The sequence below is a fragment of the Hyaloscypha bicolor genome, assembly GCF_002865645.1.
Source record: "Hyaloscypha bicolor E unplaced genomic scaffold K444scaffold_183, whole genome shotgun sequence".
NCBI classification, from domain to species: domain Eukaryota; kingdom Fungi; phylum Ascomycota; class Leotiomycetes; order Helotiales; family Hyaloscyphaceae; genus Hyaloscypha; species Hyaloscypha bicolor.
Genome location: NW_020194685.1, coordinates 2,137,454 through 2,164,194, shown reverse-complemented (window position 1 = coordinate 2,164,194; position 26,741 = coordinate 2,137,454). Strand labels below are relative to the sequence as shown.

Below are 26,741 nucleotides of genomic sequence, written 5' to 3'. Positions count from 1 at the left end.
ACCCGAAATAAATAGTAATAATAAAAATAAGCAAATACAGGAATTGGTTTAGGAGAAGCTAATAGCCTTAGATTAAATAAATAAAGCTCTTTTAGTTAGAATAATATTAGTTAAAATAATCTCGGTTAGAATAATTTTACTTTTGGATTTAGTAATAATTTTAGCTAAGTAAATACTAGTAGTATTTCTATATATTAGTTACTAGAAAATATCGGATTTTTTAATCCTATATTACTAGATAAGATTAATTATAAATATTAGAATAAGGCTATAATATAAAAAAACATTTTTTTTATTAACTTATTTAAGTTTAATATATAAGAAGAAAGAAATATAATTATTCGAAAAAACCTATATTTCTATCTCTAAAATATTATATAATAGTAATATATAAAAGAAATTAAAAAGACTACTTGACTTATATTTCGCTTTATACTAGAAAGTATTAAAGTTTAGGCTAAGGCCCTTATTAACTAGTTTAAGAACACTATACTAATAATAATAAAAAAACTCTTTATAAAGATTTATATATAGAATAATACTATAAAAGGCCAAGATATACTAAGATAGCAGAAATAGAAAAGCCATACTAGTAGCTATCTTATATTTATAATAATCTAAACCCCAAATTCTAATTATAAATTATAACTCTAGATAAAAAAACTATAATATTAGAATAGCTAAAGAATCTAGTAATAAAGTAGGAAATATAGTATAATATACTAGTAATAAGAATATATACCTGCTATATATAAAGGCTATTATACTTTAATTATAAAAGTACTAATTCTTAAGGAAACTAGAGATATAATAACTAATATTAAAACTCCGGCTTCTAATTCTTTATTTCCCGGCTATAGTAATAGACTTAGCTATAGTAATAGACTCGGCTATAGTAATAGACTCGGCTATAGTAATAGACTCGGCTATAGTAAATATAGAAGCCGCAAGAACTAGTATATAGTAATACTAATAATAAATAGAATAAACTACTATTACTAATCCGGTCCTATAACCTACTTATAGTATTTTATAGAAATAACTAAAGAAACCCTCGGGCTTACTTTAAAGAATTATATTTTAAGCAAGAATATATAAGATAATATTATAGATATTACTAGTATAAAGAAAGAACTAATTATAAATCGGACTATATTAATATCCCGGAGAATTATAATATAAAATATAATAGAGAATTAGAAGAAAGCGGCTATATTATAATAAAAGAGTTTATATATTTATATTTCCCTAATAATAATAGAAATAAATTATAAGATACTAGCTATTTAGCTATAACTAATATAATTAATCTATATATTTATAAAAAGTATAAAGAAATCTTTTTATTTTAAATAAAAATATTTAAATATATCTTTACTAATACTTATAATAAGTAAATAATAAAGACTTTATTAATTCTAACGGGCCTTAATATTATTGAAATAGAGCTATATAAATATAATAATAAAAATAATTATATTATATATATCTATATAAAACTACTAACCTAATTCTTATTAAATTAAATAGAAAAGTTATATTATATTAATACTAGCTATATCCGGCTAGTTATTAGAGAGAACTAGTTAAAAAACTATATAAAAGTAATATATAATAATTTATAAAAGATATTTTTTAAGAATATTATAAGTAAATCTATATTAATAAAATATATAATTTTCCTTATATATATTATAGGCGAGCTAGACGGAAAAGAATAACTTAGTAAGATCTTTATTATAGCCTGGGTAATAACTTAGCTAGAACCCGGTTTATTACTTAATATAAAGTTCCTTTGGTAAATATTATTTATTATTAATTATTGAGACTTAATATTTACTATTAGAATATATAAAGATCTCGATATAAATATTATAGTAATTAACTATTTCCCTAGAATTAACTATAATATACTAGTTCTAGTAAATAGAATATATTTCTTTAAAAGTTATTATATAGAAGTATAGGATAATATTCTTAACTATATAAACTTTATAAATATAACTAATAACTCTAATATAATAAAAATAATATTCCCGAATATAAAACTCGAAAAGTTAAGAAATATAAAGAAATAAGTATTCTATATAATAAAAGATACTTATAATAATAGATATATAGAATATTAGATAAAGAAATCTTCTAATAACCCTAGTAATAACGAGAAATTATTCTAGAGATAATAATAATATAACTTTAGTATTAATAAGCCAGAGAATATTTCTAAGATTATATATAAAAATAGTATTTATATTTATAATATTAACTCTAATATAATAATAGTATTATATAATCTCATTAGCTATTACTAGAAATATTAGTTAGATTATAGCCCTATTAATATATTATAGGAAGATTATATAAGAATATTACTTATAGAAAGCTAGTAAAATAAATGAATTATATAAAAGAAGTTTCTTATTAATATTAAATATAAAGCTATTATTAACTATATTTTTAATAATTTATAGAAAAGAAATAAAATAAAATATATTATAAAACTAATCTTCTTTATAGTACTAGTATTTATTACTATTAAGAAATACTTAGTTATTAACCTATAAGTTATAAATAAGCTTATAGTTCCGAATATTTATTATATATTCCTATAGTCTAATCTTATTAATATATTTTAAGGAAAAAAGGCTATATTTATTATAAATAGCTTATAGTTCTTTTACTAATTTCTTATTACTAAAGAATATTATAACTACTTTATAGTAATTAGTTATAGAAAGCTAGAATAGTCAAATATTATTCTAATAAATTTCCGTAATTTAGTCTAATATATATAGTACTTTATAAATAAGTAGCTATAAATATATACCTACTTTATATAAAACTTTATTAATAATAATATTATTTTCTTAGATATAATAGAATAGTATATTTATTACTTGAAAACTATTCTTTAATTATTCTCTAAGCTTTAACTTTTCTTTTTTATAAAAAAGTCATTTATTAAATATACTTTAAAATTACTTAGTTATCTTATTAATACCCTAAATATATTAATAACTAAAAATAAAGTTATAGTATTTAAGAATATTAAGTTCCTAATAACCTTAAAAGTACTAGAAATATATATTAGTATAATTATATTTACTAAGCTAATATAGTAACGAAAAATAGTATTACTCGAAATAGAAAGAGAAATAGAAGTAATAAGAAGAAAATATTATAACTATATTACTAAAACTATTTATATATCTATATTTATAGAAGAGAAGGCCTTTAAAGTTCTTTAGAAAATACTAATAAAGCCGAGATTTCTAATATATTTCTCTTTAGAAAAGATTCTATTTCTTAATCTAGATACTTTAATAAAATAAGGCTTTATAATTATAGTTTTCTATTTTATATTAAGTATTTAACTAATAAAAATAACTACTAAGCTATTAGCTAAATATATATAACTAGTAATATTTATAAATAAGCTATTAAGTACTATAGAAAAGTATTACTATATTACTAAACTAGAAGTTATAGGACTAGTATAGGCCTATTAGAAGCTTTACCTAATAATTTAATTTAGTAATTATTTCATTATTATTCTTACTAACTATATATTAATAAGAGATATATATAAATAAATGAATTTAAATACTTCTAATATTTCTAAAACAAATATAAGACTAGTATATATTTCTATTTACTTATTCTAATTTAATCTAAATATTAGATATTATTCGAATAGGCTAAATATTATTCCGGATATATTCTTATAATTAAAGGCTATAGAATAATAAAATATCTCAGTAAATAATAAACTGGAATATATTCTATTTATAATAGAAACTATTATATATCCTGACTTTAAAATAAAATAAATTAAAGAATTATAAACTAACCTAAAGTTTATATATATATTCCGATTTCTGAATATCTTAAAAAGAAATCCCTTCCCGGAATAAATAAAAAAAATATATAATATTTTATATTAAAAACGAATTCTTATATTATATTATTAATACCCGCCTCTATTTATATATTCCTAAAGTAATTACTAATAAAGTAATTAGTATAGCCCATAACTATTTCTATTTTAGTATAAAAAGAATACTTTATAAACTAGATAAATTTTATATTACTTGGCTTAAAAAATAACTCAAAGAATATATCTTTTACTATTCTATATACTTACTTAATTAAATATTTAGGAAATGTCTATATAGTAAATTATAATTAATTAAGATAATTTCAGTTCTATATTATATTATTACTATGAATTTTATAATAGTATTACTAATAATTCTAGTAATTAGCCTATAGAAAATTAATAAATATAACTTTTTTAATTATATAATAATATAATTTTATAAGACAAGCAAGAAAATATTATTTATTTCAGAATATAATATATATTTAGCTAAAAACTAGGCTATAATTTATATAATTCTTTAGCTATTATTTAATTAGGGTATTTTATAAGAAATAATTTCTAATAAAAATCGCAAATTTGTTTCTAACTTCTAAAAAAGTATATTTTATTACTTAAAAACAAAACTTCTTATATTAATAATATAATATCTATAAATAAATATTATTAAACGAGTATATTAGTAGCTTCTACTTAGCTATAAATCTATTTCTTCTAGTAAATAATACCGAAAATGAATTATCTAATATAATCCGAAAATTATAATAATATAATATATAAATTACTATAGACTTTACTAATAATATTACTAAATAATACTATAATATAAAGTATAAGCTAATTATAATAGATATTAGAAACCTTATTTACTTAAAACTATATAGGGAATATTACTTTCTAGGTTACCTGAATAGAAAACTAATAAAATAATAAACGAAATCTTTTAAAATACTTTATTAAGTTAGAAAATTAATATATAAATTAGAACTTCCTTAATAATAGAAAATATATCCTATAATCTCTATTACTTATTTAAAGCCTGCCTTAAAAGGTAAAGACTTATATAGACGAGAGTTAATTCAAGAAAAAGAACTAGTAAAGGGTATTTAGGATAATAATAAAAACTAGTAAAGTTAGGAGCTCAAATATATTATAAATAAAAGAATAATAAAGTATAATAAACGAAACTATATTAAGTATTTAGTAAAATATATAGGATAGGAAAATAAATATAATAACTAGTAACTAGTAAAAGTTCTTAATAATATATTAGAACTAGTAGCAGATTACAAAAAGTAGTTAGGAATAGTTTCTATAAAGAAATATAATTAACTAGTAAGAAATACCAAATAGTAATTATAGAATAATTATTATTATTACTAAATATATATATAAGAAATATTATTATATTTCTATAGCTATATACTAATATAAACTAGGATATTTGTTTTTCTTATAACCAAAAAAGTATTTTCTTAATACTAAATAATATAAAATATATATAACTATAATAATTATTATAATTATTATATTACTATATAGAAAAATATTATATAACTCGCTATTATTATTACTATAATATCTCTTATACTAACTAAAGGCATTCCGTTATTATAACTAGTATATTATTAAATATATAAAAAGCTAGAGAAAAATAATACCTCTATTAATAAGGATTTTAAGAACTTCTTTAATACTATTAGTAATTCCGAAAACTATTTAAGAATTCAGATATTACTAAATAAGTACCTAAAAGAATAAAATACTTTTATAATATATATTAAGAAGATATATAAATTCGTTCTTAAGGCAGCCGAGCTAGTATATAATAAAGAAGATAATAATAATAATAGTATTCTTATTCTAGTTAAATACTATTCTAGTAAATTACCTAAAAAGGTTTATAAATAAAAGCTATACTTTATTTCTCTCGAGAATTCCGAGGAAAATAAATATAAAAATATAAATAAAAATACTAATAATAAAAACCCCAGAAAAAAAATAAGATTAATACTTTTACTAATAATAACCAAGATATTTCTATAGTTATATTACTAAAAACTCTAAAGACTACTTCTAAAATAAAGAAGCTAACCCTAATAAAAATAGCTATATACTATAAAGAAATAATCCGAGCTAGTATAAATATAATTCTCCTTATAATTATATTACTTAATAATATAAAGCTATTAGTCGAGATTATTTAAGAAAAGTATAATCTAAAGAAAAATAATATTAGTAATATTACTATAAGAATTAAAAAGGCTTATTAGTCGGATATTATTAATTATATAATAAGAGTCTTTTATAGTAATAATATTAAAGTCTTTCTAATCTATAACTACTTACTACTTATCCTTAATAATACTAAAATAGAGGAAATTTAAAAGTAGTTCTTAATATAAATAAGTAAGAAATATTCCTAAACCTAGTCTAATTTAACTAGCTTTAAAGATTATATTAGCCCTTAATATATAGTATTAGAGGCCAGTAATAATATATCTATACTATTACTAAAGGCAAAGAAAACTAAGAAGAAAATATCTATAAAAAAAATTATAAAGAATAAGATTACTAAACTTGTCTAAAAATAATAATTTAAAGTCTTATCGGAATAGGCCCGCTTTAGTAACGAGAGATTTAAGAGTAAGAGTAAAGAGAAAAAGAACTAGCCCACGGACTATATTCTTAGTAATAATAGTCTATTTAAAGAGAAGTCGGCGGACGAAAAGTAGGATAATAGAAAACAAAGAAAAACGAACTTAATAATATAGTATTTTGCTTTTTATTTTTTTTTATCTTTTTTTATACCTATATATAATTATTCTTTTTATAATAAAGTATACTATAATAAGGATATTATTAATTTCTTTTTTATAACGGGTACCTGTTATATTATTTAATATAGCTAGCTAATATAACTACTTTTATAATTAGTTCCTGCTTATAAAGGCTATTAATTAATTAACTTCTATATATATTAACGTTTTATTATAATAAAATATATATATATAAATAAATAAATAATTATAATAATAGAAAAGTTATAAAAATATAAAATAAGTTATATAATATTTATTTTATATTAATTATTTCTTTATTCTAATTATTTCTTTATTCTAATTATTTCTTTATTCTAATTATTTCTTTATTCTAATTATTTCTTTATTCTAATTATTTCTAATTATTTCTTTATTCTAATTATTTCTTTATTCTAATTATTTCTTTATTCTAATTATTTCTTTATTCTAATTATTTCTTTATTCTAATTATTTCTTTATTCTAATTATTTAAAAATCTCTTTATATTACTTGATTTTTCTTTTTTATAACTATTTTTCTATTATTATATAACTTTTATATAAATTTTTAATATATTTTAAATAGAAATAATTTATTAAAAAATAATTCAGATTTAAGATTTATATTAGCTATTTTTATATTCTATTTTTTTAATATTTTAATATCCTTTTTTAATATAATTATTATAGCTATTTATATAAATTAAAATAACTTTCTAGTTAATAATAAAAATAAACTTTAATTTATTATTACTCGAATAAGCTATTTCTTTTATTAGATAATATATAAAATTAATATAATTAGCTTTAAGCTTATAGAAAAATAATAAAATAAAATAAGAATATTAGTATTAATTAAATATTTAAAAAACTTTTCAAGTTTTAAAACTATAATATAAATTATATAAATATTTTTCTAATTAGTAAAATATTATATAATTATTAAGTTTTTAAAGCTATTCTAATTTAATACTAATAAGTTATTTAGCTAGCCTAGCTATAAAACTTTTCTAAATAAATTTAATAAAGTTTTATAAATTGCTAATTTATATAAAAAATATATAAATAAATAAGAAATATAAAGAAATTACTAAAAGAAAAATATATATATATAAAAGAACTATAAAAACTAGTTAATTATAAATCGGCTAATAAAAAAAACCTAATAAATAAAGCCTAATTATATAATAAATAAAGAAATTTTATATATTTAAAAAATACCTAAAAAATATAGCTTTTATATATAAAAAAAATATATAAAATTTAATTATCTAGTTTTAATTCTATAAAATAAACTAAAATTCTAGAAATAATTAATTAAAAGCCAAATAAATAAATAAATTCTAATTAAATATAATTTGAATTTAATTATAATAAAATATTTATTATTTCTTATAATTAATAGGCTTAGTAATATATTTTATACGAGTTATATAATAGAATTATTTAGAAGAAATAAACTTAACTATTTTTAAATATTAATAAAAAGCAGGTATTTTCTAATATTTAATATTAGTAATAGAAATAGAAATAAATAATTATTAAATTCTAGAAAGAATTTAGAAAATCTGGGAAATAGCTCTTTTAATATAAATATATTAGATTCTAATAAGAATATAGAAATTAAATAATAAAATAAACTTATAATAAATTCTTTTAAGGCAAATTAATTTATAATTAGATTAGAGTTTGTTAGTAAATCGGAATTTTAAATAAATATATATTAGAAAGAAAAGAAATTATATAATTATTCTAAACTTTATTTAAGAATTAATAATAATAAAAGAACTAGAAGTTATATATTCTAGTTTATTTATTTTAAAAGTTATTTTAGGAGTTTTAGTTTTCGGAATAATTAATTATATTCTAAAATTTATAATAAAAGAATTATTAGAATTAAAAATATAACTAAATTAAATTAGTTCTTTATATTTAATATAATTAAATACTTTAAAAGTATTATAATTAAATATATTATTTAATACTTATATAATAATATTTATTTTAAGTTTTCGAATATTAGTAAATAATAGCTTAAAATTATAAATATATTTTTTAACTAATTAGATTATTAATAAAATAATATTATAAAATTTAGAGTTTTTATTATTATTAAAATAAAGCTTAAATTACTTTCTTTAAAACTAGAAAATAATATAATTATTATATTATAAATAATTATAAAACTAATATTTTTTAAATATTAACTAAATATATTCTAATATGAACTTTTTAATAAAGAAAATAATATAATTTTAAAAGTAATAAATATATATAAATATAAATATTAATAATTATATAATATAAGAAAAAAGAAAATATATATTTATTAGCTTTCTTATATTTTAATTATATTTTAATATTCTTTTAATAAATATCTAATAATATATATTCGAATTTATATATAATTTAGTATATTAGAAACTTTTTTAATATTAATTATATTTTATTTTTTTAATTTTATTTTACTAGAATTATTTATTAGTTATATTAAAATTATAAAAGTAATAAAAAATAGTTTTATAAAATTATTTATATATTAAGAAATAAGAAATTATCTAATATAAAAAAAATTATATATTATAATAATTAGATTATCTTAATATCTAGTATTTTAAATTATTTAAAATCTTATTATATTAAAAAAGCTATTATTAATAAAATTGGTTCTATTTTTAAGAATATAAAATTTAAAAAAATAAAAATAAAAAAAAATACTAGAACTTATTAAAGGCTATTTATTAAAGTAAATCTAGAAAACAATTATTAAAAGACCTAAATATTAGAAATAAGCTAGCTAAAAAAAAAAAGCTAAAATATTATTAGATATTATAAAAATCTAACTAATACTAAATTATATAAAAGTAATAAAATAAGTAATAAAAATAAAGGCTTATAAATTAGATTAATATTATTAAATTTATAAATATAATATTAATTATAGAACTTAATAATAAATTTATAGAAATGTTTTTTAGAATCTCGAATTATATTTAGACAAGTATTCTATTATAAAATTATATATTTCGAAAAATTAATTAAAATGAGTTTAAATATTATAATTGAAATTTTAAAAGAAATTAAAGAAATTAAAATATAAAATTAGTTATATAAATAACTAAAAAGTAATTTCTATAAATAAATAATAAATAAATTAAAAAGAAAATATATATTTTATATATTTAAGCTAATTAATTCTTTTTAAAACTATTTCTAATATAAAAAAGCCTTTTATAAAAATTAATAATATTATAAATTAGAAAGTTTATTTATTTTATAATATTTAAACTCGGAAATTAAAATTAAATTAGAAGATTTTATTTAGAATATTTCTTTTTATAATAGCTATTTTATATTTTTTATATAAAATAACTAATTTAATTAAAACTAGAAATATTATAATATATATATAATTATAAATTATAGCTTAAAATATATAATATATATAAATATATAAAAAGTATTATTATTTATTTTAATATCTAAAAGCTTTAAAATATTAAAATTAATATTATAAAAAAAATAAAGCCTAATAATACTAATTAAATATTATTAGTAAAAAGTATTTATTAAGATTTATAAAAATTGGTATATAAAATAAATTAAATAATTAAAAAAAGATATAAATCTTATTTTAATATTTATAATTTTTAAGAATTCTATTATAAAAATTTATATTTATAAATTAATTATACTATTTGGTTTCTTATTTTAAATATTAATAAAGAAAAAAAAAGCTTTCTCGAAACGTGATTTTTATTAAATAAATATATATATATATATAAATTAAATCTTTATTAATTTCTTATAAAATAAAAAATAAATAAAATCTATTTTATATATATATTTATATAAGCTAATTAGCTTTATATATAATTCTATTTAATACTTTTATTTAAGAATAATACTAGACGAAATTAGTATTTCTAAATAATTTTAATTATAAAATATAAATATAAAATAAATAAAAATAGTTTAAATAATATCTTTTTTTACTTTTTTAATAGCTTGCTTTATTATTTTTCTTTTTTTCTTCTCTAAATACTTCTTCTCTTATTTAGCTACTAGCTTCTAATTTCTCTCTTTTATATATTCTTTAATATTAAACTAATTTCGAGAAGTATTAGGAAAAAAGCTTTAAAAAATAATAATTAAAAGTCTAGTAATAAATAATTTAAAAGCCGGAGATATTAATATTTTAAGAATAAAAGAACTTAAAAAAACTCGATATATGAGATATGAGAGTATTAAAAACTAATTAGAGCTATAAGAAATATATTAAAATATAAAAAGAAATAAATATTAGAATTTCTAGAATAAATAATAAATTCTTAGTAAAATTAAAAATAAATAAAATAAAAACTAGAACTATTATAATTTCTTTTTTTATATTTAATTTATTAAATATAAATATAGGAAAATAATTTATAAAAAGTAGTTCAAATAGTTTTATTAAAAATATTAATAAATAATTATATTATTATTAAAAACTAGCTTATATTTTCTATTTACTATAGCTATTATAATATTTTTTATTTAATTCGAAACCGGTATTAAAATAATATTTAAATAGCTTGTTTTTTAATAAAAAAATAAAAAGAGCTAGTTTTATTAAAAAAAAATAAAAAATAAAAATAAACTTTAAATAAAAACTATAATCTAAAGTAAGTTTATTATAATATAAGAAAGAAAGAAATAAAATAAATAAAATAAAAAAGAAGTTTCTATTCTTTATTTATTATATTAATACAGGTTATTAATATTAGTATTTTCTTATTTATTAAAAGAAAATTCTACTAATTCTTATTCTATAAAGTTTTCTAAAGCTATTTAAAATATAATTTCATATATTATTCGTTCGGGTTTTTACTAGAGTTTATAATATAGAATAAATTATTATTATTTATTAATTTCTAGTATTTTTAAATCTTTTTAATAAAAATAGCTTAAATTAAAATTAGTTTACTTTTATAAATTATAATACTAAGAACTTTAGTATTATTAGAATTAAAAATAAAAACCCGAATATATTTCTTTTTCTTAGAAAGCTATATTACTTATATATAAAACAGATAGTTATTTTTATAATAAAAAGTCTAAAGTAATTAGTAGTTTTAATATTATTATATTTAAGGAAATAATTAATTTTCTAGATATATTTAATAAAGGCTAAAAAGATATTAAAGTATTATATATTATATTCTTTCTAATTAGTTCGTTTTATACTAGTTTAATAAATAAAAAATTATTTAAATAATTGAAATTTAGATATTATTTATTTAAGAAAAATACTAGATATTAAACTTTTATACTAGCTATAATAAGACTCAAATAGCCCTGGATTTTATTAAAGATTAAATTTATTTAAAGCTAGATTAGATTTATTATATTATAAATAGCCTTTTTAGTATTAATATATTTAATATTTTCGAGTAATTTCTTTAAATTATAAAATAAGCTATAAGAAATATATTTATAGAAATTAAACTTATTATAACTTCGGGATTTAATATTCTTTATAGTTTTAGAAATAAATATATTAGAATTTCTTTTTTTATTATAATTTAGTTTTAATTTTTTTTTGTATTATTAATATTCTCTTATATTTATTTTATTACTAAAAGCTTTTTATATATAATATTAATATTTATTTTAGAAAAGTAAATTACTAAAAAATAAGTTTTAAAATATTTAAGAATTAGATATTTATAAGTTATAAAATTAGAAATTTTCGAGAAGTTTTCTAATTAATTAAAGTTTTACTAAAAAAGAAAAAGAGTTTTAGAAAATAAGAAAGATTTATTTAGGCTCTTTTAATTAGATTATAGCAAATACTAAAAAGTAGTTTATTAATAAGAAGTTTACTTAGCTTATAAATATTATAAGAACTAAAGTTAAAATTATTTCTATAAAAGTTTATAATTTTATTAGAATTATAAAATACTATTATATCTAATCTAATATATTTATTTTATTATTATAACTAAAATTAACGAAATTAATAAGAATATTATATTTTAAATAACTTTTAAGATTATTAATAACTTTATAAAACCTAATAATATTATTTTAATTCTCTTAATTTATAATATTTTATCTTAAATAACCAAATATATTATTTTATTATTTATTATATTATAATAATTAGTAATATTTAAAAAAAGTAATAATAGAAATTTAAAAGCTTTAAGCTAAATATTAAATTATAAATACTTTAAATACTCGAAATAGTTCTAGTATTACTAATATTTATAAATTATTTCTAAATTCGAATATTTTTATTTAATATAAAGAAAATACTAATTAATCTAATAATTAGAATAAACTATATAAGCTAGTAGCTATTAATGAAAAGAACTATATATTAGCTTTATTATATAAGAAATATTAAAGTTATTATTAATAGCTTCAAATTTAAATCTATTTTCGAATTTTATAATAAGACTAAAAATAATATAAATATAATTTCTTTTATTATTCCTATTATTTTATTAAAATATAATAAAAGATATCTTTATAAGAACCCTAATATTATAATATTTCTATATAATAATAACCTATATAAGAATTCCTATTAAGTTAAAATTATTAGCTTTTTAAAAATAAAAAAATTTAAATTTTTTTAAATCTTAAATATTAAAGAAAATATATATTTTTAATTTCCGGTTTATTAATAAAATTAAGAATAAGAATATAAAAAGAAAATTTAAGAAATTAAAACTAGTTATTTAAGTTTATAATAATAATAAGAAATATATAATATTAATATAATTATTTAATATATTAGCTAAAGAATTATTTTTAATATTATAGAATTATATTTATATAATATTTTATAAGTTTACTAAAAAGCTAAATTTAGAAAATAATTCTATTTTAAAGATTATAAAACTATTATATAATATATTAAAGGCTAGAAATTACTAGTTTAAACCTTATTATTTCTATTATATTAATAAGCTTTTTATAAAATAATTAACTTATAACTTTTATTTTCTTTATAATAAGTAATTTTTTGAAATTATTAGTTTACTAGAAATATATCATATTATTATATAGTTATAAAATATTATTTATATAAGTTAGTAAAGTTATTATTATTTAGAAATAGAAATTATAATATTATAATATTAATATATAATTCCTAAATCTGCTAAGTCTAATAGGAATTAATTACTAGTTAAGTTACTAATATAATATAAGGTTATATAATTATTACTTATATCTCGTTACTTCTAATTATCTCTATATTATATAATTATATTATATAATTATTAATAATTATAGCTATACTAATACTAGAAACTCTTTAAAAAACGCAAAAAACAGAAAATAGTACTTTCTTTTAATTATATACAAATTCCCTAATCTGGCCTAATACTAGATTTCTTAAATACTCTATATATTTATATTACTTTTTAAGGTTTTAGTTATATACTAAAGGCTATAATTTTTTATATATAACTTTTTCTTTTATAATATTATTTTATCTCATATATTTATATTCCCTAATCCGGCCTAGTACTAGATATTCAGATACCAGATACCCAGATACTAGATACCAGATATCCAGATACTCAATTTCCTAATCTGGCCTAGTACCAGATACTTAGATACTAGATATCCAGATATTAGATACCCAGATACTAGATACTAAAGAAATCTCTATATATATCCTTCTATTTATATATCTATTTCCTGCTCTATTTATATTTAACTTATTTCTTTATATCTAATTATATAATATTTATATTAATAAAGTACTTAAGGGTATTTAATAGCTTTAATTTCGTTATAGAATTAGCAGAATTTAATTCTCTCTTAATTTACTTGACTTCTATAATCTCTTATTATTTATATATCTAATAAAGATATATTATATTAATTATTAGATATTTCTCTCGAGTAATATCTAATTTAATAAGATATTTATATACGAAGATCACGGCATAAAGTAACGGGACTACAGGGCATTTGAAGTACAAGTCTACTTTCAGGCCACTTTCTGCTGGATTCAACCACTAAAGCCCCCTATATTTCCAGGTCACTGCCCTGAACGAATGCTATAAACCGCAAGCAAGGGGTACCACATCTTTTTAAGGCATATCCCTGTACTTACAGGGGAAGGTTCGCTAAGGTACCCTATAATTACTACCCTCACAGCGTCCGAGCGCTATAGTTGCTCCGCCAGTAGTACTAGAACCCCTGAGCATCTTCCGATAGCCCTGCAAATGTCTTATACTCTACTTCAGGGCACGAGGCCTGGAGTTATAAGGCCTTATAGCGGGCTTAACCCCTCAATTTGTATGCTGTAGTCCACTGAGCGCCCCAAGCGAGTCTAAATGCACTGTAGTCCCGTTACTTTATGCCGTGATCTTCGTAATAACTTCGAATTCATATAAATAATTAGAAATAATTCTATTTCTAGTACTTTATTAATTATAGATTTAACTAAAATACCTATATTAAAACCGTAAGCTATACTATAAAGTTCTAAAGCTAGAATACTTCTAGTAACTCTCTTATATTTAATAGAAAACTAGTAAATAATATTAGTATATCTAGTTTTATTTATTAGAACTAGAATATATTTAATTTAAAAAAAGAAATCTCTATTATTTATAAATAAAGTATCTATAAAAATAATTAAATATAAGAACTCTTTTACTAGCTTTATAAATCTTAGTTCTCTAGTAGTATTCTTAATTTACTATTAAATATACTTATTAAATATCTTTATATTAGTTTTTAAGGATTTAATAGTTTAAATAGTAATTAATAAGTTATATAAAGCTTCTGGTTAATAGACTAATATAATATATACTTCTCTAATATATTAGGTAATATATTAGTTTTTAATAAAGAGATTTTAATAAATAGTACCCTTATTACTTATAGTAGTAGTATTTTTTATAGAAATAGTTTAGAGGTTTTTATACTAGTATTTTTATATAAGAGTAATTCTAGTAGTATTTATATAAATAATATCTCTATTAAATTTGAGATTATAATTAAAAGTAAGGAATTTATACTTCTTAGCTAAGAACTTAGTCTTATAAAGCTTTAGTTACTTTGCCTTTATAAAATTATTAGTTTAAAAGCTAATAATTCCGAAGAATTACTTATTATAAAAAAGGCAAGAGTTATAAGTTAATTATTTTATAGAAAGCTTATTAATATAATAGAAATAATAAGTCTTAAACTAGTAGTTTCTAGTCTCTAGTATATTATATAATAGTTTTATAATCTTTAGAATAGAATTATTCTTTAGATTTAGTTCTCTAGCAAGCTTATAAGGTAGGTTAATATAGAAATTATAATTAAGTAAAATTATTAATTAGATATAGGCTTATAAGATATTATATAAATATAATTCTATAATATTTATTATTATAATAGTAATATTAAGGATAATTCTCTAGCTAATATATTAGATAATAGATAATTATATTAATATTATATATTTCTTACTATTATTATAAGCTTAAATAACTAGTCTTAATTTCTTAAGTTTTTTTTCTATATTCTTATTTTTAATCTTATTAATAAACGGGGAATTAAAAATATATATCTTCTTTAATACCTGAAATCTGGAAATAACTTCAAATATATATATTTTTTAGGAAGCTAGTAACTTTAACTTAATAGAAATCCTTATATAGTTTATTATTCTATAAGAATACTATAATATCCGGGGTTTTATAAAGGCGTCCTCTATTATATTTTAATAAAATGGCAGGAATAATAGAAGGAATTATATTTATATTACTTTTAATTTTATTATTAGGTTTAAAAACAGGTTCAGATTCGGGGCTATTAATAATAATCTTAATATCCCCTATATAAAAGGGCTTTATAAAAGTTAAATAAAAAGTAGTATTATTATATAATAAAGCTAGTATATAGTTCTCTCTATTAATAGCTATTAGCTTATATAGTCTATTCTAATTATTAGATTAATTAGTATTTCCTTTATATTAAATAAGAATATTCAAATTTAGAAATAGTTTATAGATATTAATAATACTAGAACTATTTTAGGTATTTAAAGTATTTATAATTTAATATCTAGCTTAAAGCTTTTGAATTTCTACTATTGCCTTTTTAAGTACTATTAATTATTATAATATAATAAGTAATAAAGTATTATATTTAGTTATTTAAGGTAAAATACTATAAACTAAAAGAATTAAAATAATATTATTAGGTCCTATAAAGTTATTAATGGCCTTAAAAGCTATTTAAAATATAGTATTCTTATTAATTCTATTAATTTCGGCTATAATAATAAAATAAGTATATTAGATTAGGTTATTATAGTATTTTATAATTCTAATAAAGTTATAAGCTTTTATAGAAATAATCTTAACCTTAGTTCCTATAATATTTATAAGCTAAGTAAACTTTTTACTAGTAAACTACTTTCCGGCATTTACTATAATCTAATTAGGAGAACCTAAATAGTTATTAATCTAGTATTACTTAAATATATTTCAGATATATATTATACTAATATTCTAGAACTATTAGCCGGCTTAATATTAAGTGCCTTTATTAATAATATAAAGTATAGGCTTGTCGGAAATATAGAAAATATTAATAATAATAAAGTAATTAAAACTAATATTATTTTTTAGATTAAACTTGAATTATCTAGATAATTAGCTATATTTCTGGTATTACTTATAGTATTTTATAAAGTATTTAAGGGCTTCTATATTAATATTATAGCCTGCTTATTCTAATATATTTCGGAGCTTACTAATAAATAGATAACTAAAATAATAATATAGATATTATAATTCGACTTTTATAAGAAAGCAAGAATTATAAATAAAGAATTCGGAAATAAAGCCTTATAATATAATAAGAAAAAGTAAGAAAAAATATCTGAAATATTATATTATAAGTATATATTTTCTAGTAAAAATAATAAAATAATTAGTAAGATTATTAAAATAGATCTTTAGCTTATTTATATTAGCTAAACTAAGCAAAAATAGAATCTTTAAAAATATAATATAGAATTATACTTACCTAATTAGTATTCTTACTATTATAGATCTAATACTAAACTAGATATTAACTTAATCTTTAGTAGTTTTATTAAGTTAGATATTATTATTAGTCTATTATAAAGTTTAGAATTAGTTAGAACTAGTAATTAAAAATCTAGAAGCTCTAGTATTAATTATAACTTTATAAAAGTAATAAATATTATATCTTAATATATTATTAATTATAAATATCTAGATATCTTTCATTTATTTAATAGGCTTTAAGATATAGTTTTTGCTTATTATCTAGTATATAAGAAAAAGAGAAATAAGGTTATTTATAAGAGTATTAGTTATAGAAATAATAGAAATAGAAGTAGTAGAAATAGCTAGAAAGCTTTTAATAGAAATAAAATAGAAATCTAAATAATATTTCTTTTCTTTATTCGTTTTTACTAATAAGGCTTTAAAAGTATTATTCTCTAGTTTATCTTTATTATTTTTATTATTTTCTTTTTCTTTAATTTTAGTAATATACTATATATAGATATTACTAAAGTATTTATTAAAATTATAAGAGTTTCGAGATCTAAATTAGTAAATATTTCTATTCTTAAATCGAGCCTTCTTAGCCTCTTATTTCTCTAATATATATTTCTATAAGTAGTATTTGAGTTTCTTATATATAAAATATAACTTTAAAATATAATTATTATAATTATAAGACTTAGAATAATTATTATAGGTTTCAAAATTATAACTTAGTTTATATTAATAATTTCCGGATAAATAATAGCTTAGAGAATTTTAAAAATAATATTATTAATTAATAAAAAGAATCTCGGTATTAATTTATTATTTTTTCTTATAAGTAATAATAAATAATTGGAGCTTATTAATAAGTTAGTCGAGATTAGAAAAAGAATTCGAGATTATATATTAGTATACTAGTATATTTTAATAAGAAATAATAATCTTATTATATAGGAATTCAATATTTTATAAAGCAAGTACTAGTCTATATTATAATTTATATAGATTATTAATTAGTAATTAGATAAACTCAAATATTATTTTTTCGAGATATTAAGCTATTATAATTACTATTATAGTAGTATTTTACTTATCTAAGTTTTAATATTAGAAATTAGGGCCTTTAAAAAAACTATAAATATTTATATAGGCCTCTTTATATATATATTAAGAGAGCTAATTATTATAAAAGTAATTTTATACTAGTTTCTTTAATATAGTAAGAAAAGCTCTTACTAATACTTTTTATAGAAACTCTATATATTAGTAAATATTAAGGAAAATAGCAAGTTTTTAGTTAAAATTACTATTAGTTCTATTATATTTCTATATTTTAATATATATTTTTATTATTTCTCTAATTAGTTTATAATAAGAAAACTATTTAAAGAACTATTTAAAAATAATAAAAATAATAGAAAATTATTACTTTTGGCTTTTTATAATTTAATACTAATAGAAATAATTATAGATAATAAAGAAATAGTAAATAATAAAGAAATATAAGTAATAATTAATTTAATATATTAATTTCTTATAATATTATTATTTAGGAATATATATAATAAAATAATAGGGCTTACTTTAAAGTTTTATTTAGTAATAATAATATTATTAGTAATCTAAATATATTATTCTTTTCTTTAAATAATATTAACTAAGAACTATATAATAATAAAATAATTATAATTATATTTAATATAAATATTACTATATTATAAAATAGCTTATAATTAATATAATATATATTAATCTAGTTAATTAAATATCTCGAGATTAAAATTACTAAAATTCTTTTTAAATAATTTCTAGAGATCCTTATTAGTTAACTTCTTTATTTTATACTAAAATAATCTAGTATTAAGGTAATCTAGGATTTCCTTATAATTAAAGCTAGTTAGGTTAATACTATTTTTCTATTTCTTTATTTATTTATATTTATTCTAAAGATTTACTATCCCGAATTCTTAGAATTAAGCCTTTTCTAATATATATATATAGTTTATAATAAGAGGAATTCAAAAATAAGATAATTTATAGTAAGTTTATAGAAATAGTTTAATAATAAAGATATCTAGATATTTAGATATCTAGTTTAGATACTAGGTTTAGATACCTAATTAAGATATTAAATACCTGATTTAGATACCTAATTAAGATATTAGATACCTGGTTCAAATATCTAATTAAGATACTAGATACCTGATTTAGATATTAGATATCCCAGATATCTAAAAATATTAAGAATATTAAAGTAAATATTTTGCTCTTAAATATTTCATTTATAATAAGAAATTTAGGAAGTAAAATATTATAATTTTAGGAGAGTTCAAAACTTAAAAAACTCGATTTAATAATAAAATCGAAATAGTAATTAAAGAGCTTTAAGGATATATATAAGATATATATTCCGGAAAGAGTATTTTATAAATACGAGTATTATATAAATAGAAAAGATAGTTTCTAAGAAAGTAATCTTGGCGCTAAAAAAAGTTAGTTTTAAAAAATAATAAAAGTTAAATAAATAGATAATTAAATAGCTAATTACTTATTAATTAATAAGAACTAGAGTTTTCTTTTTTAGGCTATTAAATAATTTTTCATAAAATTAATAAGTAATTCCCTTCTTTAATATAGCTAGATTAATATTACTAAGGGCTACTAGATACCTTTTTTAGTATAACTATTCTATTTCTAATCTATAAATACTAACTAATTAGTATTAGTTTACTAGTAATATATAGTACTATTATATAATTATAAAATACTATTTATATAAGATTAATAAAGTTATTATTCGGAAATAAGAATTATAGTATTATAATACTAATATATAATCCCTAAATTTACTAAGCTTAAATAAATCTAGTTTACTAGTTAAGTTACTTATAGAACGCGAGATTATATAATTATATCCCGTATTTCATATCTCGTAACTATATATATAACTCCTAAAGAAATAGCTATATTAATACTAATTTCTTTATTATTATTATTTTATTAGCTAGTTCTAGAAATATCTAAGTTTTATTTCCTTTTTTTAATTAGGTAATATAAAAAGTATCTAATTAGGTACTTTTCTAAATATTTAATTAAATTATTCTAATAATAATAAAGATATTTTTTTAATTAATATTTCAGTTATTAATAATTTTGTTTTTTAATAGCTTATTTACCTTATAATAAACTACTTTCTAAAAATTAAATTAATTAGAATATAAGATATATAATAATAGAATAATATATAAATAATTAAGATAAATAAGCTATAAAATAATACTTATAAATATAACTAATTCCAAGAATTAATTCTAATAAAAAACTAATTAATATCTTTTTTTAAAACTAGAAATATCTTTTTATATATTTCCTAATATTTAGCTAAATATATAAAATTCTTTACTTAATTAAGAAATATAATCTTATATAATTTATATAATTCTAATTATAAGCTTTATTTAAAATAAGAAACTGGATTTATAGTATCTAATATTTATTTATATATTATTATTTATTATAATTTTATATTAAAATTATAAATTATTTTTAAATTATTTAATAAAGATAATATTATAATATTATATAAATCTTTTAAAAAAATTTATAAAAATTCAATTATAATTAAATATAAATATTAATTAATAAAAAAAACTTATAATTATAAATTTTTATATTTAAAATCTTAATTTATATATTAAATATAATATATATATATTAAATATAATATATATATATTAAATATAATATATATATATTAAATATAATATATAACTTTATATATTATTTTTATTTATTATAATTAAAAATTTATTAAAAATTTAATTTTTTTAAAAAATTTAAAATCTCAAAATTAAAATCTTTAGTTTTATAATTAATTCTTTAAAAAAACAAGTTATATAAAAATTTAATATATATTATAAATACTATAATAAAGTAATAATTTTATGATTTTTTAGCTTTATAATATTATATAATATAAAAGTTATATTAATATTAATATATTTTAATTAAAATTATTAAAAATAAAAGGATTTTATAAAGTGGTTCCTTTTTAATTAGTAAAAGTATTTTTCTTAAGCGCGTGTTTTGGTGCGGGGAATCGGTTACGGAAGCAGTGAGAGTGAGAACTTCTCACCCTTCTAACAAACTTTAATTTTATAGATCAAAATCAAATCGATCGATTAATCATACCGACTGACTATGTTTTTGGCCCGCTAACCTCCCAAAGCGAGCCCCTAAACTTCGGACCCAAAATTTTTTATTTTTTTTGGATCACCCTCGGGGGGAAAGGGGTCTTTGGTTGCACGTCTGCAAATGTATGCCGCGCTGTTGCCCATAGCTTTGCAGAGTCATTATTAGAGCTCGGTTTGTTGCACGTCTTATTTACGGCCAAGACGCCAGCAGGCCGTTTAGCTCACTGGGATGATTTGGTGTAACGATACAAGGACCTAGGGATTATTGAAGGCGGTATTTCTCCGCCGTCCGGGCAAGAAAACGTGGGTTCGTATATTGACTTTGAGATCCACTTTTGTGCCACCGGTCTCTACGCAGTAGAGTTCAAGCCCGCTCTTTCTCTCATCCATACAAGAACTCACACAAGACTCTGTTGCACGCCAGCAAAGTAACTTTTTTGCGAATACACATGGCTCTGACGAACTAAAGTATATTATTACATCATTAAATCGATTGAGTCTTGGAAACATTTCGTGAACATGCTGGGGCGAGAAGGACACACTTGCAAAGCGAGGTCCCTGGCTTCTAGAGCTGGGAGACTGGGGAGGAGGAGGTAAGGTCGAGTCTTTGTTGCACATTGCACATATCACGTCAGCCAGTTACTTGAAAAGCTGTTAGTGAGCTAGACTATTCGAGCCACGAGTACAGGCCCAAGACGGGCAGCCTCGGCGAAGAGGGTAAGCATTTTGAGTTTTGAGTTCTGTCAAGATAAGAAGAATGGACCTGCCCTCCAATCATGTTCCTGCCTGAATATTAAACTTTTCTTGGGTCCCGAAGAAGTATGATCGACGCCCCGTTTGTGTATGGCTCCCCCGTGATGGCTGAGTCAGAATCGTGTCACAATGGACAGAGTTGAGTTCACAGCGCTTTTTGTCGCTCATCGCACGATCAGGATCGCCGATTTCCGATTTCCGATCTCACGTTCCAAGATCTCTCTCCGAGACTCGATGTTTGAGACTCGGAAATCGGCAAGGAAGGTCGGGAAATGTGTGAGAATTGGGAGGTGCCTGATTTGGAAGGACCCTGATAGCGGCCGCCGGGAGCTAGCGGCATTTTCCTGCCACTCCCCATTGTCCCCGGAATGGTTTGAAGGTCTTCTTTCAATTCTGCCAAGGGAGCCAAGGGTACTCTTCTGAACGTCAGCGTCTTGGGACTCTGAGGAGACTTGGCTACAAAGCGACAGCGATTTCCCTGAAACGAACACTTGAACGGCTTGTTATTGTTCACTCTGGGGAGTGCAAATGCCCGCCGATAGATGTACTTCGGTTACAGGAAACCAAACATAACCAAATAAAAGTTCAGCTTTAGCCGAAGGGGCTTCGCACTCCATACTTGCAATGTACTCAGACGTTCTGAACCTTCAGTACTTTCAAGACCCGGGAGCTACCTGAAGACTTGATTTTGATCTTGATTTTGATTTTGAATGTGCTGAAATTTCCGGTCTTCTGGCAAAAAGAGCCTCACTCGAGGAATAATGTCGATCGTTGTCAAACGGCGATGGCTTTGGTGGGGGTTTGGCCGGGTCCGAGCCACGATGACCGGCCCACCCATGCCTATTCTGCGATGATGCGCTCATCATTGCCTACATCGAACATCGGTATTCTCGGCAGGCCAGAAGACGCCTATTTCTCAGGTGGGAAATTGCAAAAGCCATGATCACCCGGCTTCTGGCAGGATTTGCCACATTGGTCGTTTTAAAATACATATCACTCGTGTGTGTCGGCTTCTTACGCTTCCTCTAGGTTTGCAGCCCTTTGTTGCTTTGCGGAAGGTCCTCAAGAGGAAGTTTGTGAAGTCGGGGAAAGGGGAATTCCTGAAGAGGTGGCGGGCACAGGCCAGAGAAATACAGTACTCGAGTATCCTCTTCCGACGCTCGAGGCACAAGGGCAACAGGGCATCAACCGGGACCCATGACCCGGTGCATACGAAGGAGCTGTGATTTTTCTGATATGGCTATGGCTGATGTATGGCAGAATGAGGACAGACAGACAGACGACAGACAGGTAGGCAAGCAGACAGACGGAGCGCGTCGTGTGCCGGGCTGCTGTTGGCTAGCAACAACAAGAAGTGCATGAATGTCGCGATGCAGCCCGAATTTCATGATTGAGAGCCGATGACGTCGATGGACGCGGACCCCTGCACTCCCGCCGCCCTGAGGGATGTTGAAAGGTCTGGCTAGGTAGGCCAGAGCTCTGGCTTTCGAGGTACGGCCACCTGGGCTGCTGCTGCACTGCTGCAGTGCTGCAGAAGGACGAGAGGTGGGACAGGAGCTTGCCGTGGCTGCTGCTGGCCACTGGGCACTGGGCCATCGAATCAGCAGCCGTCTTTGGCCATCGAAATCTTCATCTGTACCCCTCCGAACCCCCTCCTTCCCGGAAATGCCTCCTGTGCCTCCTGTGCCATGCCTGTTGTAGCACTAGGATCCACTCTCGCCTTGTCTCCAGCTCAAAAACAGCGTCGTGATGGTAGTGACCCCTCCCCTTCTCTGCATCGACGGTCTGGATTCTTGATTGCTTGCTGCTGCTGCTGCTGCTGCTGCCCTTGTGAGGACTTATAATAATCCAAACACCCCTCGAGTAAGGATCGACATCAACATCCTAATCTTCACCGCCTGCAAACTTTTGTTTGACTTCCGCATACACTGGCAGCCTTGCTGTTGATTGTCCCACAGGCATTTGCTATCTACCACCAACATTCACTCTTGGGACCTACGGAGTCTCCTAGTTGAAGTCGAAGTTGAGCTTGTGGACGCCAGGCTCAACTGACCTTACCACTCTTTGCCCACTCGCGAATTGCCACTACCACGCACTATTGCGGCTGCCGTTGAACCCCCCAGAACAGTTGGGACTTTTGTGAGGTGAGAAAGTCCGACTTCTGCAGGCAAAATCTCTCTCCTCTCTATCCACAGCAGCAGCGCGATCCATCCGTCCACTTCTCTTCATTGATTGGGGCTGCCTGGGCCATTCATTCACATTTGCGGTCCGTTGATTATTTAACCCAGCTCCCGCTAACGCCTTGCTTTCGCGTTAGAGGCTAGCGATTCCCACCTCCTCGACAACGAACGGAGCGTCCATTCACGAGCCAAACCTCTTCCTTCCCTCCTCCTGCCCTCCATCCCTTCACCTCTGTCCAGATATTGCATCTGCAGTCAGGACAGCAATCCCTCATCATGGCGGAATTCGTACGAGCACAAATCTTCGGCACGACCTTCGAGATCACCTCAAGGTATGCGGGGCCAGGCGCGGGCGGGGTGTACGCCACACCATGTTTGCGAAAGACGAAACTGATTTTCTCGCAGGTACTCGGATCTCCAACCGGTCGGCATGGGCGCGTTTGGTCTGGTCTGGTGAGCTCAATACTTCTGCTACAATTGATGGCCCATACTGATACGATTGCGAAGCTCTGCAAAGGACAACCTGACTGGCCAAAATGTTGCGGTTAAGAAGATCATGAAGCCGTTCAGCACCCCTGTCCTATCAAAGAGAACCTACCGAGAATTGAAGCTCCTAAAGCACCTCAAGCATGAGAATGTATGGCCTTGGATCTCTGCAGATGATATCATGTGCTGACGCACTGCAGGTTATCTCCCTCAGTGATATCTTCATTTCGCCGCTCGAGGATATGTATGTCCGAGGCTTTCCGCACTTCCTGGTGGTTTACTGACAACGCCTGCAGCTATTTCGTCACCGAGCTCCTAGGAACCGATTTGCACCGACTCCTCACCTCCAGACCTCTCGAGAAGCAATTCATCCAATACTTCCTGTACCAGATCTTAGTGAGTACACCAGACAGATCCGCGAATTAGTTCGGGGCTAATCCGGGAACAGAGGGGACTCAAGTATGTCCACTCCGCAGGTGTTGTCCATCGCGATCTCAAGCCCAGCAACATCCTGGTCAACGAGAATTGCGATTTGAAGATCTGCGACTTCGGTTTGGCCCGTATCCAAGATCCCCAGATGACCGGCTATGTCTCGACGAGATACTACAGAGCCCCGGAGATCATGCTCACATGGCAAAAATACGACGTCGAGGTTGATATCTGGAGCGCCGGATGTATTTTCGCGGAGATGTTGGAGGGCAAGCCTCTTTTCCCTGGAAAGGACCACGTCAACCAGTTTTCGATCATCACCGAGCTTCTGGGAACGCCACCAGATGATGTTATCCACACAATTGCCAGTGAGAACGTAAGATTTTGCTGTGAGTGCTAATTGAGGTAAATGCTGATCAGTTATAGACCCTGAGATTCGTTCAGTCTCTTCCCAAGCGTGAGCGACAACCATTAAAGGACAAGTTCCGCAACGCGGATCCAGCTGGTACGTTTCCTCAATCAGGTGGAAGTTTTATGCTAACAACCTTGGTAGCCATTGATCTCCTCGAGGACATGCTTGTATTTGATCCCAAGAAGCGAGTAAAGGCCACCGACGCCCTGGCACACGAATATCTCTCCCCATACCACGACCCTACGGACGAGCCATCAGCAGAAGAGAAGTTCGACTGGTCTTTCAATGACGCGGACCTTCCAGTTGATACCTGGAAAATCATGATGTACGAGCAACTTTATGAATACCAAGATGAGACGTCCTAGAGGAATAGTGCGCTTTTCCATCGCACTTTCTTATTGGATCGGAGGAACAGCAAGAAGTGTGCATGACTGACTCGGTATGTTTCTGCAGGTATTCCGAGATCCTTGATTACCACAACGTCGAGACTGGCGGTGATAATCATGTGATGCAAGAGTTTACGAACGGTCAATAGTGTGTTTGCAAGCAGGTCAATGAAAGTACAAAAAATAGTCGAT

At 22.5% G+C, this 26,741-nt stretch overlaps 2 protein-coding genes across 2 annotated transcripts; both read left to right on the top strand.

Annotated features, from left to right (window-relative positions):
* Nucleotides 1-23,440: 23,440 nt before the first annotated feature.
* Nucleotides 23,441-24,357, top strand: K444DRAFT_670236 (uncharacterized protein; the record flags this gene model as incomplete). Its single annotated transcript, XM_024887603.1, has 5 exons — nucleotides 23,441-23,576; nucleotides 23,686-23,861; nucleotides 23,917-23,946; nucleotides 24,123-24,147; nucleotides 24,191-24,357. 5 exons carry the CDS (start codon nucleotides 23,441-23,443, stop codon nucleotides 24,355-24,357), a joined length of 534 nt encoding a protein of 177 aa, XP_024727442.1.
* Nucleotides 24,358-25,112: 755 nt separating this feature from the next.
* Nucleotides 25,113-26,528, top strand: K444DRAFT_637895 (mitogen activated protein kinase; the record flags this gene model as incomplete). Its single annotated transcript, XM_024884180.1, has 8 exons — nucleotides 25,113-25,168; nucleotides 25,242-25,289; nucleotides 25,344-25,473; nucleotides 25,523-25,566; nucleotides 25,619-25,718; nucleotides 25,771-26,127; nucleotides 26,178-26,256; nucleotides 26,305-26,528. The coding sequence occupies 8 exons, from the start codon at nucleotides 25,113-25,115 to the stop codon at nucleotides 26,526-26,528; spliced, it is 1,038 nt and encodes a 345-aa protein (XP_024727441.1).
* Nucleotides 26,529-26,741: the final 213 nt, after the last annotated feature.